General features: G+C 46.1%; 2 protein-coding genes and 1 long non-coding RNA gene across 5 annotated transcripts; 1 reads left to right on the top strand and 2 right to left on the bottom strand.

Moving 5' to 3' along the window:
• Positions 1 to 722: 722 nt before the first annotated feature.
• Positions 723 to 2,195, bottom strand: gja9b (gap junction protein alpha 9b). The gene has a single exon (XM_052135866.1). The coding sequence runs from the start codon at positions 2,193 to 2,195 to the stop codon at positions 723 to 725; it is 1,473 nt and encodes a 490-aa protein (XP_051991826.1).
• A 1,697-nt stretch (positions 2,196 to 3,892) lies between these two features.
• srsf10b (serine and arginine rich splicing factor 10b) lies at positions 3,893 to 13,199 on the bottom strand. The gene is made up of 6 exons (XM_052135893.1): positions 12,975 to 13,199; positions 9,799 to 9,903; positions 6,758 to 6,861; positions 5,889 to 6,042; positions 5,736 to 5,780; positions 3,893 to 4,602 (listed from the first exon to the last, which is right to left on the bottom strand). The coding sequence occupies exons 1-6, from the start codon at positions 13,037 to 13,039 to the stop codon at positions 4,335 to 4,337; spliced, it is 741 nt and encodes a 246-aa protein (XP_051991853.1). The 5' UTR covers positions 13,040 to 13,199; the 3' UTR covers positions 3,893 to 4,334.
• On the top strand, positions 7,360 to 9,789 carry LOC127650480 (uncharacterized). Of its 3 annotated transcripts, none has more exons than XR_007971444.1 (3): positions 7,360 to 7,711; positions 7,760 to 8,298; positions 8,531 to 9,789. It is a non-coding gene; the product is annotated as an uncharacterized LOC127650480 (long non-coding RNA). The 3 variants fall into 3 exon arrangements; XR_007971443.1 differs by having other exon boundaries at positions 7,760 to 8,698; positions 8,859 to 9,789; XR_007971445.1 differs by having other exon boundaries at positions 7,760 to 8,858; positions 9,313 to 9,789.
• Positions 13,200 to 16,736: the final 3,537 nt, after the last annotated feature.

Below are 16,736 nucleotides of genomic sequence, written 5' to 3'. Positions count from 1 at the left end.
GATTTAGATTTTTTTACTACAAAGCGGTGATGGGCGTTCCGTTTCCGACAATCTCTGCACAGAGTACACCAATCACAACTGACTGGGTCATCTGACCAATCACCGCAGATTAGCGTCACGCAAAGGAGGGGTTTGGAAAAATGAGTCGTTGAACGAATCATTTGGGAGTCAGTGAGCAAATCAGGTAAACATAAATGCATATTATAAGACAACAAAAGTGTTTTTTGTCATTGCATGCATGTAAAACTGTTGTTGGGGACTCCCAAAACAATATTAGGAACATTTTAAATGCCATAATAGGTGCCCTTTAAACTGCTAAATCAAAGAGGCCGTCAGTGACTGAAAAAGCTTTTAATTTTGAACACTATGTAAATGAGTTAATGATTTTGGAGTTGTAGAATCTATATATTCTAATCACATCAAAGGAATGATTTCAGTTCTACAGAAAACATGACAAGTCCTCAGTATAGTATTTGTTAAATAATTCTTTAGCATACTATACACATCACTGATGATCACATTAAGATATGTCTGTCACTTATAAATGGTTTCAGCCCAAGACATCTTGACATTTAGAAAACAGAGCAAAGAAATCATTCCTCTTTTTAGAAAACAATACTAGAATATAATGTGTAGTATATAACAACATGAGTCATTCTACAGTCAATCAGTCCCTTAATGAAGATGACATACAAAGCTTATAAGACATGGAAACTAACGGCTCAGATCTGCAAGTCGGTGGCTGCTCTTCTGCTGCTGTTGTTGCTGGCAAATGAGGTTCGTCGGTTCGGTGAGAACGAGGGACTTTCTATGGAACTGTGATGGCGAGAACCAGAGCTGAGTTCGGTCACAGAGTCAGGTGTGTTCGTTCTGCTGCCTCTCATCACATCGCTCTTAGAGACGGCCCTGCCGCAGCAAGTTCTCATGCCCTGGTTTACCGCTTCAGAGTCTCCGCTGCTGTCCGAATCATTTCCCTCCATAACCGTGCTGCAGTTCCAGGGAGGGCTCACTCGCCGGGGCTTCCTTAGCACCACTGGGCACAAGGACATGTCCATTACGGGGAGGGTGGGGAAGTCTGAACGGTCGTTCTCCAGCGAGACAGACGGGAAGCGCTCCGGAGCGTCTCGTCTGTGCACAAGAGGAGAGTGTGTGTCGCTGCCGGTGTTGTTGGAATTGCTGTTGTGTTCCAGGGGACTCGGGCCGACGTACTTGTTCTCCCTTGGAATGTCCGGACCTGACGGTCCAGAGTGACTCTGGATTGGAACGAACGCAGATAAGGGGTTGATGAGCGGTGGGTACATTGGTCCGTTGCCCTGTTTCTCCAGGAGCGACCCGAAGCTGCCGGGTACAGTGGGGAAGGTAGCTTTGCGTCCTTGACTCAGACACACCTGATGCACCACTGAGTTCTTTTTGGACTTGGTACCGTAATAATCGCCCAGGTCATCTTTCAGGTGAGGATAGTAGTCCATAATTCCCTTCTTTAACTTTTTATATGCCAGATGCAGGATCTCCAGCAGGCTGAAAAAAAGCGACACGGCCGCGATGCCCTGCATGAACACCATGAACACGCTCTTCTCTGTGGGTCGAGAGATGAAGCAGTCCACCACATTAGGGCACGGATCTATGTCGCACTTGTACAGCGGCTCCAGGTGGTGACCGTACAGCAGGTATTGTCCCATCATGAAGCTCACCTCCACCACTGAGCGGGTGATGATGTGCACCACGTAAGTGCGTAGCAGTGAGCCCCTGAGCGGAGCTTTGTTGAGTTTACCCTGTTCCAGCTGCCGCAGTTCCCTCTCGATGCGCCGCCGAGGTTCCACCAGCTCCGTGTCCAGCGTCTCCAGCTCTCTCCTCAGAGCCACTCTCTTGCAGTGACGCTCCTTCTCCAGAACTCGCAGCTTGTAGATGGCATGACCCATGTACACCAGTGAGGGGGAGGAGACAAAAATCACCTGCAGTACCCAGTAGCGGATCAGAGAGATGGGGAACGCGCGGTCGTAGCACACGTTGTGACAGCCAGGCTGCTCCGTGTTGCAGATGAAGTTGGACTGCTCGTCGTTCCACACGTCCTCAGCCGCGACGCCCAGTACCAGCATTCGGAAGATGAAGAGGATGGTGAGCCAGATCTTTCCCACCATGGTGGAGTGGATGTGAACCTCCTCCAGAATTCCTCCCAGAAAGTTCCAGTCGCCCATCTTCACAAGGGCATCGCCGGCGCTGCCGATGGAGAGAGAGGTTAGCTGTGTGCTCGGAACAAAAATCCATAACATTCTGAGCTGCTCTTTACACGAGTCTCAGATGAACAACATACAGCACAGACACGTGTCAGCATTTGACCAACTGCATGTGCCATATCTGTATCAGATCTGTGAGCCCATCTGTCTATATAGAAATCTGAAAAACAGAAGTTATGAACATAAGTTTTTAAAATAAATAATTATCATTTGAAACATATCTCCAGAAGAACTAAGACGCTCAATCAAGATTATAAAAATGAGGTTGCAGAGACTGATGGATTCAACACTGTTGGGTTGGAAATATCTAGGTCGCTGCTAACGTTTTATGCTGGTGAAAGTAATCAATGCGATGAAAAGCCCTGCAGCTCATTCAGAAAATGAAATGTCTCTTCATTGTCCACTTGTAGCTGCAGTGTAATGCAAATGCTTCTTCAATCATTTACAGCACTATAATGACATCCAGTCATGTGTAAATATTTACTGAAGAGACGTGTTTTTTCATTCACAGGTTCTGTTCAACATGAATGCGTACATCGAGTTCTGAAAGGTCCCGTAAGACTCTGGCTGAACACAGTAACTCTGTCCTCCATCTACCGATACTTATTACCCTGATTAATGATCATTCAGTCATGTCCCATTTCATACATGAACAGCTCTCTCTGAATCCAATCTCGATTTTCCCTCAAGCCGTCATTTGTCTATGAAAACGTAACCGCTATCGATTCCTCAACAGTGTATGGTGCTTCAACATCTCTCAGCCAATCAGAGTCAGATGGATTGTGGGATCGATTTTGGACTCGTGCGAGTGGCCGTTCACTTACATGCAACCGATAATGACCTAATGTATCACGTGATCAGTGTGAGAAGCTGTATTTGACACGTGCAGTGAAGGCGTCAAATGCCACTCGTGTTGAAAACATGACTATGTACATCAAAGTAAATCTAAATAGTGTGTAAAGATTCTGTGGTGACAAATTACTACACGTTCAAAGGAGATCAAGAATATTTGAGTGATGCTCAAATGGACAAGAATCTCTAAATCTCACTCCATTTCTCTCTTCATTACGAACAGTTCATGATTGGTGCCTCACATCTGGCAGGTGAAATCCAGCACAGAAGCCGCGGTATTCCCCCGTCGACGTTCTGGGGAGAGCACGGCTGTAAACGGGTTGAGCGGGAGATGCAATGCTAAACCTGTCCGTGTAGCACATGGTCACTCACGCCCGCTCTGACGACTGGCAAGGGCCCACTGAAACACAAGCACCTTCATGCCGCTCTGCTTGTCTGTTCTGTAGAAACAGTATTTTAATGTTTACAGATTAAACCCCATTGACTTCCATTGGAAGTGTCTCACTGGAACACACATTTAAACAGGAGGAACGAGTCCAAATACATTTTTGTGATGATCACCATTATGACACAAATGATGTCGATTGAACTGAACTTGTATTAAACCCAGAATATTCCTTTAACTAGTTAAAACTACCGTCTGCTGCAAAGAAATATTAGCCAAGATGAAATCTTTTAGAGCAAGTTGCTAGTTTCAGGTATATTAAAGCTACTTCACTTTCCTTGTCTTATATAAATCATGAATTAGCAGATACTGACCTTATATCAGTTTATATGAAGATATAAATCACGAAACATGATTCAGGTTTGCATGAGAATTTTATTTAATGTTGAGGTTACATGTAAAAGGTCTGCAGATCTCAATAAAACACGTGTCACGTTCATGGAAGACAGTTTTATATGGTCAACTAAAACTAAACTTCATACAAAAATATTGAAAGCAATTTACACCTTTGTATTCTGCACCACGTCTCCGATGCGCTCGTAAACTAAACCATCTTTAACATTACACACTTCAATGTTAGCATGAACATTTCTGGCTAATCTTCTGCAGCCCATAAACTGACGTTTTGATGTTTGCTAAAACTGCCTGCAGGTTGAATACCTTTATTAAACCTTATAAAAAAATAATTTACTTGCAGAGACAGCTGCAACCTACAACACGCTTTAATCTACACCCAAAATAATGAACGGATCTGTTCTGCCATGACAACAGATGTCTGATGTCATCGGCAGCTCGCAAGCGCTCTAATGACCCCAAGACTTGCGGCCTGCCCAAGAGCGCGAGCGAGACCTGGAGCGAGAGCGTGACGGCGAGCGTGCACGGGACTTGTCGGGAGCATCCGGTTTCTCTGTGTGAAAATTGTTCCGTTCCTGCGGGCTGATGGATTTGGACCTGGAACGGCCAACATCCGACTCTCTGCGCCCACCTCTGGGTTTAGAGTGGGAGGGGCTCCGGCTGCGTGAGTGGGCGTCTCCACGTGAGCGTCGCTGGTCACGGGCAGATGGTCTGTGCCTGCAAGAGTCACATGACCATTAAAACTGATTTTACTGTAACACATCATGTAAACAGACACAGATTACCATCAAACGAATTCCAAAACTTCAGTCCTGGAACAACATTCCCAACAACCAATAACATTTCAGGATATGATCTTGAACAACCGCATCAACCAATCATTCCCCTCAGATTGGAATAATTAGGGTTTGTGTAACAGTCAGCTCACTCCTGCCAGAAACAGAACAGGAAGTCTCACACACACACATTAAACACATACACACTGACAGGCGGACAACACACTGACAGACGGACAACACACTGACAGACGGACAACACACAGACAGACGGACAACACACTGACAGACGGACAACACACAGACAGACACACAACACACAGACAGACACACAACACAGACAGACACACAACACAGACAGACACACAACACAGACAGACACACAACACAGACAGACACACAACACAGACACTATAATCAAACAGTGGTTCGACACAGTGATGTTGAGAAGTTAAATAATAATAATAATAATAATAATAATGCAAATCATATGACGCAGACGGGAGCGAGAGAGAACAGCGCTATGGTAGTTAATCTCCTCCACAGATAAAGTCATCCCGCATCGCCAACAGGACTCTGGGTGGTGTGCAATGAAAACGAAAAACACTTGTGTGAAAACATTGTGTGGCCATGAGACCTGCAAGAACCAATGATGTTATCGATGTTGTCGCCATATTGTATTCAGAGTGATCGTATGACTTCAGAAGACACACGAGACTCATGACTACTTTTATTTCAAACGTGGTGCTTTATTAAGCTTTAAGTGTGCGATGAAACGCCATATTGAACTCATTGATTATGAAATAATCTTCTTGTGTGTTGTGGATGAACCATCCCTTTAAGACTGCTGCCGAAAGATATATTAAATAGTGTTCACACTGAAGACTTAAACATCTCTCTCATTGTGTCCGTGTTGGGTATCGAGACATTTCCCAATTCCATTCAGATTCACAAGCTCGGTATAGATTTATGGGTATATTTCAGTTATAACAACTGCTTATATGAAAGAAATTCAGTTAATGCTGTTAATTATACAGGGGATATTTTAACTAGGAACATTCACCAATAACTTACCTCTCATCCTCTCGACTGCGTCTGCTGCGTGCTCTTCCTCTCGACCTGATGAATACAAAACACACCGTCAGTGTCCGACACATTTACAGTCACTGTGCTTAGAGTTGCTATGTTGCATTACAGTTGCTATGGTGACTGTCAATAGCGACTCACTCTCTGGGGCTTTCCGATCTTCGGTTGCGTCTCTCGTAAGATGGGCTGCGTGATCTGCGTCTACCGTAGCTGCGACTGCGTGAGCGCCTGCGACGACTGTCTCGAGAGGAACTGTGGGGTGAGTCTCGGTCCTTGGTCTTCATCTGACCGGGCGCTGAGTAACATGAAAGCAGTCGTTTATACTCATACAGCACGTTCGTTGGCGTTAGATACAGTGTTCAATCTCATCTTGTTCACACACACACACACACCGAGTGACAAACCCATTCAACAACAACGCACGCAGACATTCAGGAAGTGACAACCAAATGTACATAAAATCTGTGTGTACAAACTAAACTGAACTACTAGTTATTGATGGCATTACGTCACACGTCAGACTGACACACAGTGCTACAGGTGCGCGTCCGACACTAAACATTGCTGGACGTTGTCATCTTTAGTCACTAATATTAATTTGGTCATCAATCTAAATACACCAAACTGTTGAAATCAATGTTTCTTGTTTACAGCTGTGCAATGGCAGTAATGGTTATCACAGACTTACACCCAGTCTACAAGGGCGGGTCCTTTGACGTGGTGCGACGCAATGGTTTGAGGCGGTCTACACTGCGCACGTCAACACCCATTTATTGCCTTCTAATGTAGACGGCATCATTGATTATAATGGGACCTATGGCTTGACAGGACGCATCTCATCCGGTGTAGACAGGGTATTAGGAGTCATGTATTCTGAACACATGGGAATTCTCTAAACACTACCCAAACTTTGCAGCGCGTGTGCCATTAATCTTCCCGTTCGTTGACAGATTGAGATTTATAAACAGATTGAGTTATTTTTATCTGTTAAATTGTGTTTGAAAACTCACTCTTTCTATCCCCTTGAGCAAACTGGATCTCGATTTGTCGTCCGCACACCCACTTCCTGTCCAGATTGTGCAGGGCGTCTTCCGCATCTCGTACATCTTCAAACGTGCTGCGCTGTTAAGGGCTCTAATGACAATAGACACAGCTCATGCACAGAAATCTTCAAACACATTTGGACAATGAGGCGTATGTTCGGAAAGACCTCCTGTTCATCAGGCGTCTTCATCTGGAGTTTACTCACAGCTCTCAGTGAAACCACCTGCTGAGTGTAAATTGTGGCAGTGATGTAGGATACGTGTTTTTACCTTCACCTTGATCTTTAAGTCTTTAAAATGCGACCAAGTAGACCTGGATTCGCCGCTTGTCTTTGTCTTTACTTTCTCTCTGATGGATAAATCTGAGCACTTCAGCCAACAGGATCGACTCTTTTCCTCTGTCTCTTGAAGCTTTAATTTGCTTTTCTTTTCACACTTTTGCCTCTCTGTAAGTAGCGATCTTTGTGGCGTGCTGCCGATGACTTGTCTTTAGTCATACTCTACATGGCTCTGCTAACTGTGTCTTTGTGCCGGGCTCCACAACTGGACGCCTTTACACAGTCTGGGGCGACAACAGAGAAATGAGGGTTAGACTCAAGCGCAGTGTGCAGTGTAGTCGCTGCAGAACACCTGCAGGAGAGTCACACTGTGACAGAGACTGTGAAGCGCTAACGTGTCCAACACGCTCACGCCACAGCTCAAGTAGGTATGAAAAGGATATTGAATGTACGCAAATGTTCTGGGCAGTGTAGTTAGGTGTGCAGTGTTTAGTGTAGTGCACAGTGTAGTTAAGTGTGCAGTGTTTAGTGTAGTGCGCAGCTTAGCGTGGAGTGCACAGTGTTGCTTGCACTGCGCAGTGTAGTTAGGTGTGCAGTGTTTAGTGTAGTGTGCAGTTTAGCGTGCAGTGTAGTGTGTAGTTAGGTGTGCAGTGTTTAGTGTAGTGCGTAGTTTAGCGTGCAGTGTAGTTAGGTGTGCAGTGTTTAGTGTAGTGTGTAGTTTAGCGTGCAGTGTAGTTAGGTGTGCAGTGTTTAGTGTAGTGCGTAGTTTAGCGTGCAGTGTAGTTAGGTGTGCAGTGTTTAGTGTAGTGTGTAGTTTAGCGTGCAGTGTAGTTAGGTGTGCAGTGTTTAGTGTAGTGCGTAGTTTAGCGTGCAGTGCGCAGTGTAGTTAGGTGCGCAGTGTTTAGTGTAGTGTGCAGTTTAGCGTGTAGTTTAGCGTGCAGTGTAGTTAGGTGTGCAGTGTTTAGTGTAGTGTGTAGTTTAGCGCGCAGTGTTTAGTGTAGTGTGCAGTTTAGCGTGCAGTGTAGTGTGTAGTTTAACAAGCAGCGCGCCGTGTAGTTAGGTGTGCAGTGTTTAGTGTAGTGTGTAGTTTAGCGTGCAGTGTAGTTAGGTGTGCAGTGTTTAGTGTAGTGCGTAGTTTAGCGTGCAGTGCGCAGTGTAGTTAGGTGCGCAGTGTTTAGTGTAGTGTGCAGTTTAGCGTGTAGTGTGTAGTTTAGCGTGCAGTGTAGTTAGGTGTGCAGTGTTTAGTGTAGTGTGTAGTTTAGCGCGCAGTGTTTAGTGTAATGTGCAGTTTAGCGTGCAGTGTAGTGCGTAGTTCAGCGTGCAGTGTAGTTAGGTGTGCCGTGTTTAATGTAGTGTGCAGTTTAGTGTGCAGCGCGCAGTGTAGTTAGGTGTGCAGTGTTTAGTGTAGTGCGCAGTGTTTAGTGTAGTGCGCAGTGTTTAGTGTAGTGCGCAGTGTAGTTAGGTGTGCAGTGTTTAGTGTAGTGTGCAGTGTAGTGTGTAGTTTAGTGTGCAGTGCACAGTGTAGTTAGGTGTTTAGTGTAGTGTGCAGTGTTTAGTGTAGTGCGCAGTGTTTAGTGTAGTGCGCAGTGTAGTTAGGTGCAGTTTAGCGTGCAGCGCGCAGTGTAGTTAGGTGTGCAGTGTTTAGTGTAGTGTGTAGTTTAGCGTGCAAAATGCAGTGTTTAGTGTTGTGTGCAGTGCGCAGTGTAGTTAGGTGTGCAGTGTTTAGTGTAGTGTGCAGTTTAGCGTGCAGTGTAGTGTGTAGTTTAGCGTGCAGCACGCAGTGTAGTTAGGTGTGCAGTGTTTAGTGTAGTGTGTAGTTTAGCGTGCAGCATGCAGTGTTTAGTGTAGTGTGCAGTGTAGTTAGGTGTGCAGTGTTTAGTGTAGTGTGCAGTTTAGCGTGCAGTGTAGTGCGTAGTTCAGCGTGCAGTGTAGTTAGGTGTGCAGTGTTTAGTGTAGTGTGCAGTTTAGCGTGCGGTGTAGTGTGTAGTTTAGTGTGCAGTGCGCAGTGTAGTTAGGTGTGCAGTGTTTAGTGTAGTGTGCAGTGTTTAGTGTGTAGTTTAGTGCGCAGTGTAGTTAGGTGCGCAGTGTTTAGTGTAGTGTGCAGTTTAGCGTGCAGTGTAGTGTGTAGTTTAGTGTGCAGTGCGCAGTGTAGTTAGGTGTGCAGTGTTTAGTGTAGTGTGCAGTGTTTAGTGTAGTGTGCAGTGTTTAGTGTGTAGTTTAGTGCGCAGCGCGCAGTGTAGTTAGGTGCGCGGTGTTTAGTGCAGTGTGTAGTTTAGCGTGCAGTGTAGCGTGCAGTGTAGTTAGGTGTGCAATGTTTAGTGTAGTGTGCAGTTTAGCGTGCAGTGTGTAGTGTAGTTAGGTGTGCAGTGTAGCGCGCAGTGTAGTGCGCTTCAATGGAGAACACCTGCAGGAGAGTCACACTGTTAGACAGAGACTGTGAAGCACTAACGTGACCAGCACGCTCACGCCACAGCTCAAGTAGGTATGAAAAGGATATTGAATGAACGCAAATCCTCCGGGCAGTGAAGCGCACAGTGTTTAGTGTAGCGCGCAGTGTAGTTTGGTGTGCAGTGTAGCGCGCAGTGTAGTTTGGTGTGCAGTGTAACGCGCAGTGTAGTGCGCTTCAATGGAGAACACCTGCAGGAGAGTTACACTGTTAGACAGAGACTGTGAAGCGCTAACGTGTCCAGCACGCTCACGCCACAACTCAACTTGTTATAAAAAGGATATTGAATGTATGCAAATCCTCTGGGTCGGCGTGAATAGAAGTCTAGAGGAATGTAGACATCTGCAATGGGCCCGTATCGGCCGAACTCCCTGCGCAGGTCCTCTGGCCTGACCAGGAAATAACATGTTTGATCTCAACCCAACCAGCTGACCTCCAGCTGACAAATAACATTATCTTGATTCGTAAGAGCATACTACTCTTACTATTTCTACAGTATATACACATTTGCATGCCTTACTGAGATGATAATGTAGTCTATTACTGTTTGAAACATTGTATATATGGAGCTAGAACAATGGATAAATTACTAGTTGGGGATTTAAGTGACACTTATTTTGTCAATTTTAATACGGCAGATTTTTGCTTTGATTAGAAGTTTAAATTCAGATTACCAGATTTTAGAACTTAAATTAAAACCTCTCACATTAATAATTTAGGAATTTAGGTTGTAAATAAACTAGGCCAAAGGTCAAGAAGAAATATTATTCTGTTTCTAACACATCTATCATATCACTTCAGAAGACATGGATTAAACCACTGGAGTTTTATGATTCCTTTTATGCTGCTTTTATGTGCTTTATGGAACTTCAAAGTTCTGGGCAGCATTCACTTGCATTGTATGGAGCCACAGAGCTGAAATATTCTTCTAAAAATCTTCATTTGTGTTCTGCTGAAGAATAAGGATGGCATGAGGGCGAGTAAATGAGAATGTTTGGGTGAACTGTCCCTTTAAGAGCTTCAGCAGACATTGGGCCTCATTCATCAATCACATTTGTGTGTCAATCATTTGTAAAGGTGTTCTGACACAGATTCACGAAAGTTTTTGTATATTCAACCATGTAAATCCTGAAACATTGGGTTAATTCAGACTAACTGCCATGACTACAAAAAATAACTACATATTAAATCCGGGTCAGGGCAATACTTTGAAGTATCGGTGTCATAAATTGTATATGGTTTTTGCAGCATCAGCGTTCTCTCAAGTAAAAAGGATGGCATCTAACGTGACTGGATGAACCGTTCCTTTTGTTTTATGAGCTGTATAAGACTGTCTGAAGTTTGTTCTAGCTGCAAGGGCAATATCACTGTTAGCATCATCATTTACCCAACCGGAAGTTTCACCAATGATGCTGGCGATGTGCCCGACTGAACCAGGCTGGACCTCCTCCTGCCAGCGTACATGAACACACTATTCATTTACTTCTCTGACATATTGGATTATTCAATTGACAAAAGAACCTCTGACACCAGAACATGACAGCAGGCTCCTCACTTTCTAGGGGACCACATCAGCGTGTTTGCTAAATTAAAGCTGGTGATTTGAATGCACATGATTTAAAACCCCTTTACTACCCCACATTTACCCGCACCTCTAACCCTTCCTTGCATGTGGTTTTCATGGGTGTGAATATGATAATTACATACCCATGTTTAACGAACTAATCTGGAGTGTACGCAGTGTTTGTGAAAGTTTTCATGAAGGTCCATTTTACACGCAATTTACTTTGAATTAACTCATCCTTTACGAAAGTTTCATGAATGAGGCCCGCGGTGTACAAATGACAGATCTGAATCCTTTTATTGATTTGACGACAAGACATTAGGATGAAATGGATATGAGGAAACGGTGTTTATGACATTGTGTCTTCACTCGTCCTGGCTCGTGACTAAAGGTGTGCAACAGCGTCGTGACGGGTGTCTGAATGTTCACAAACATTAAAACATTGCTGGGCTGAACTTCTTTTTGAAAGATGATCGAGGCCCCGAGTTTAGTGCATTGTTCTAGCACCATATTAATGCGGTTTCACATGCGGATGAATAAATCATAGGCACACAGTATATACGGCGCAGTCTATAGTAAGCTAGTAACACAACATACTTACCAAAACCTAAAAGGAAACGGTTATTGCAAGCCAATAAAAACACATATGCATATATAACATTGTGTGTGCATTAAACCAGTGTTTAGGACATGCAAAACTAGTTTAGGAAGTAAATGTGAGGGCTGGACGATGGCACGATGTTCATCTGATATCGACGATGTCTTAATATCGGGAAATGGTAAACGATAGATCTAGGAAGTTACTCTGAAGTCGTCTATGAGAACACGCTGCGAGTTTAGTGCGCTTTATTTCCTCGTGGTTAGCATTGTGTTCAGTAATATATATATATCCGTGTTAAATCATAAAGTAATACAAGACATGTTCACCTTGAACCTAAAGATGAGTTATTTTCTTTAAGCAGCATTAACTTTATTAACAAACACGCGATATCAACACACATTTGGCAGCATTATTTTGGGAAGGGAATTTATTAGACTTATTTATTGTGATTATTATTAGTTTTTAATTTAATTTAGTTTTTAATCTGTATTAGTAATTTCCCACTTGTTGTTGATGGATACTTGCATGATGGTAAATGTATCTTGATCGTTTCATTATTTTATTGCTTTTTTAGAAATCTCTTGTGTTTTTCGTGTCTCAATAAACATTCATGGCCCTCTGCAGGGGGTGACGATATCATCATATATCGGGATATTTAAAGGCTAACCCATTGAGTCTCAGAGTTTATCAAAGATATAATATAATAATAATAATAGGTCATGGATCAGCACAACTAATGTTACCATTAAACCTAAAAACATGTTTAATTATTTCAATTACTGACTACAGAGCAAGAAACCAAACAATAAAAGCCCAAAACTATAAAAGTACTTCTGAAAATGCATTAATTTATGTTGCAAAACATTAAACCCACATAATTTATTTCCATGTTTGTATTTCAATTTTAACAGCTTGTTAGAATCACAAAAATAACATTAAAAACAACATTTGCGTCGAGGTCAGATGCATAAATAATAAATTAAAAATGTTACTTTTAGATTGTGAGTCGCATGTCCTCAATATATTGCATCTTATATGTTTGCATCCACAGGAGACAAAAACCCTTTAATTTAAATAGTTTAATATTTAACTAAAAATCAACGTGTTTCCCAAATGTACACGACACTTTATTTTAATCATACAATTAGTTAATAAATCACTATTAAATCAAACCCTTACCAAACACTATCACAGCCTGACTATATATAGAGATAAACAGGACCAGCTGGAGCAATAAATAACAACAAACAAACAAACAAACTAAACCCGTTAAAACAATAAAACATGTTTCTTACCGGGACTCGTCGGAGATGTTTCGGACGAACAGTGAGCTGTTCGGCGGCCTCATATAGCGAGACATATTATAAATGATGACGATTAACGACTTATAATTCAACTTTACAGTTAAAATCGTTTCTTTGATTGAAATCTTTCTCGCTGAGAAACGCGGGTTTTATTCGCTTTTACTTGCGCAGCAACGAGGCCTGAACAACAGCTACGCCACCAACACTGCAGCGCCTCCAGCGGTAACCTCCAGTACTACGGATACACGCCCCTTACAGACAGACTCCAGTACTGCAGCTCATCGCCCCCTACAGACAGACTCCAGTACTACAGCTCAACGCCCCTTACAGACAGACTCCAGTACTGCAGCTCATCGCCCCCTACAGACAAACTCCAGTACTACAGCTCAACGCCCCTTACAGACAGACTCCAGTACTACAGCTCAACGCCCCCTACAGGCAGACTCCAATACTGCAGCTCAACGCCCCCTACAGACAGACTCCAGTACTACAGCTCAACGCCCTCTACAGACAGACTCCAGTACTGCATCTCAACACCCCTTACAGGCAGACTCCAGTACTGCAGCTCAACGCCCCCTACAGGCAGACTCCAATACTGCAGCTCAACGCCCCCTACAGACAGACTCCAGTACTGCAGCTCAACGCCCCTTACTGGCAGACTCCAATACTGCAGCTCAACGCCCCCTACAGGCAGACTCCAGTACTGCAGCTCAACGCCCCCTACAGACAGACTCCAGTACTGCAGCTCAATGCTCCTTACTGGCAGACTCCAGTACTGCAGCTCAACGCCCCTTACTGGCAGACTCCAGTACTGCAGCTCAACGCCCCTTACTGACAGACTCCAGTACTGCAGCTCAACGCCCCCTACAGACAGACTCCAGTACTGCAGCTCAACGCCCCTTACTGGCAGACTCCAGTACTGCAGCTCAACGCCCCTTACTGACAGACTCCAGTACTGCAGCTCAACGCCCCTTACTGGCAGACTCCAGTACTGCAGCTCAACGCCCCCTACAGGCAGACTCCAGTACTGCAGCTCAACGCCTCCTACTGGCAGACCCCAGTACTGCAGCTCAACGCCCCTTACAGGCAGACTCCAATACTGCAGCTCAACGCCCCCTACAGACAGACTCCAGTACTGCAGCTCAACGCCCCTTACAGACAGGCTCCAGTACTGCAGCTCAACGCCCCTTACAGACAGGCTCCAGTACTGCAGCTCATCGCCCCCTACAGACAGACTCCAGTACTACAGCTCAACGCCCTCTACAGGCAGACTCCAATATTGCAGCTCAACGCCCCTTACTGACAGACTCCAGTACTACAGCTCAACGCCCTCTACAGACAGACTCCAGTACTGCATCTCAACGCCCCTTACAGGCAGACTCCAGTACTGCAGCTCAACGCCCCTTACAGGCAGACTCCAGTACTGCAGCTCAACGCCCCCTACAGGCAGACTCCAATACTGCAGCTCAACGCCCCTTACTGGCAGACTCCAATACTGCAGCTCAGCGCCCCCTACAGACAGACTCCAGTACTGCAGCTCAACGCCCCTTACTGGCAGACTCCAGTACTGCAGCTCAACGCCCCTTACTGACAGACTCCAGTACTGCAGCTCAATGCCCCCTACAGACAGACTCCAGTACTGCAGCTCAACGCCCCCTACAGACAGACTCCAGTACTGCAGCTCAACGCCCCTTACTGGCAGACTCCAGTACTGCAGCTCAACGCCCCTTACTGACAGACTCCAGTACTGCAGCTCAACGCCCCTTACTGGCAGACTCCAGTACTGCAGCTCAACGCCCCCTACAGGCAGACTCCAGTACTGCAGCTCAACGCCTCCTACTGGCAGACCCCAGTACTGCAGCTCAACGCCCCTTACAGGCAGACTCCAATACTGCAGCTCAACGCCCCTACAGACAGACTCCAGTACTGCAGCTCAACGCCCCTTACAGACAGGCTCCAGTACTGCAGCTCAACGCCCCTTACAGACAGGCTCCAGTACTGCAGCTCATCGCCCCTACAGACAGACTCCAGTACTACAGCTCAACGCCCTCTACAGGCAGACTCCAATATTGCAGCTCAACGCCCTTACTGACAGACTCCAGTACTACAGCTCAACGCCCTCTACAGACAGACTCCAGTACTGCATCTCAACGCCCCTTACAGGCAGACTCCAGTACTGCAGCTCAACGCCCCTTACAGGCAGACTCCAGTACTGCAGCTCAACGCCCCTTACAGGCAGACTCCAGTACTGCAGCTCAACGCCCCCTACAGGCAGACTCCAATACTGCAGCTCAACGCCCCTTACTGGCAGACTCCAATACTGCAGCTCAACGCCCCCTACAGACAGACTCCAGTACTGCAGCTCAACGCCCCTTACTGGCAGACTCCAGTACTGCAGCTCAACGCCCCTTACTGGCAGACTCCAGTACTGCAGCTCAACGCCCCCTACAGACAGACTCCAGTCCTGCAGCTCAACGCCCCTTACTGGCAGACTCCAGTACTGCAGCTCAACGCCCCTTACTGACAGACTCCAGTACTGCAGCTCAACGCCCCTTACTGGCAGACTCCAGTACTGCAGCTCAAAGCCCCCTACAGGCAGACTCCAGTACTGCAGCTCAACGCCTCCTACTGGCAGACCCCAGTACTGCAGCTCAACGCCCCTTACAGGCAGACTCCAATACTGCAGCTCAACGCCCCCTACAGACAGACTCCAGTACTGCAGCTCAACGCCCCTTACTGGCAGACTCCAGTACTGCAGCTCAACGCCCCTTACTGGCAGACTCCAGTACTGCAGCTCAGCGCCCCTTACTGGCAGACTCCAGTACTGCAGCTAAACGCCTCCTACTGGCAGACTCCAGTACTGCATCTCAACGCCCCTTACTGGCAGACTCCAGTACTGCAGCTCAACGCCCCTTACAGGCAGACTCCAGTACTGCAGCTCAACGCCCCCTACAGACAGACTCCAGTACTGCAGCTCAACGCCCCCTACACACAGACTCCAGTACTGCAGCTCAACGCCCCCTACAGGTAGACCCCAGTACTGCAGCTCAACGCCCCTTATAGGCAGACTCCAGTACTGCAGCTCAACGCCCCTTACTGGCAGACTCCAATACTGCAGCTCAACGCCCCCTACAGACAGACTCCAGTACTGCAGCTCAATGCCCCCTACACACAGACTCCAGTACTGCAGCTCAACGCCCCCTACAGGCAGACTCCAATACTGCAGCTCAACGCCCCTTACTGGCAGACTCCAATACTGCAGCTCAACGCCCCCTACAGACAGACTCCAGTACTGCAGCTCAACGCCCCCTACAGGCAGACTCCAATACTGCAGCTCAACGCCCTCTACAGACAGACTCCAGTACTGCAGCTCAACGCCCCCTACAGGCAGACTCCAATACTGCAGCTCAACGCCCTCTACAGACAGACTCCAGTACTGCAGCTCAACGCCCCCTACAGGCAGACTCCAGTACTGCAGCTCAACGCCCCTTACTGGCAGACTCCAGTACTGCAGCTCAACGCCCCCTACAGGCAGACTCCAATACTGCAGCTCAACGCCCCTTACTGGCAGACTCCAGTACTGCAGCTCAACGCCCCTTACTGGCAGACTCCAGTACTGCAGCTCAACGCCTCCTACTGGCAGACCCCAGTACTGCAGCTCAACGCCCCTTACAGGCAGACCCCAGTACTGCAGCTCAACGCACCCTACAATAAGGAAAACTGAAGAAACAATAGAGATAATAAAGACTTAAA

The sequence above is a fragment of the Xyrauchen texanus genome, chromosome 10 (assembly GCF_025860055.1).
Source record: "Xyrauchen texanus isolate HMW12.3.18 chromosome 10, RBS_HiC_50CHRs, whole genome shotgun sequence".
Taxonomy (NCBI): domain Eukaryota; kingdom Metazoa; phylum Chordata; class Actinopteri; order Cypriniformes; family Catostomidae; genus Xyrauchen; species Xyrauchen texanus.
Note: the sequence above shows the minus strand (reverse complement) of the source record. Positions and strands in the feature narration are given on the sequence as shown.

Coding starts and splice junctions, on each gene's coding strand:
- gja9b (XM_052135866.1), bottom strand. CDS start 2,195: ATGGGCGACTGGAACTTTCTGGGAGGAATTCTGGAGGAGGTTCACATC.
- srsf10b (XM_052135893.1), bottom strand. CDS start 13,039: ATGTCTCGCTATATGAGGCCGCCGAACAGCTCACTGTTCGTCCGAAAC. Junction 6,862..9,798: donor AGAGGATTTGCATACATTCA/ATATCCTTTTTA, acceptor ACAGCGCAGCAC/GTTTGAAGATGTACGAGATG. Junction 5,781..5,888: donor AGATCGGAAAGCCCCAGAGA/GTGAGTCGCTAT, acceptor TGTATTCATCAG/GTCGAGAGGAAGAGCACGCA.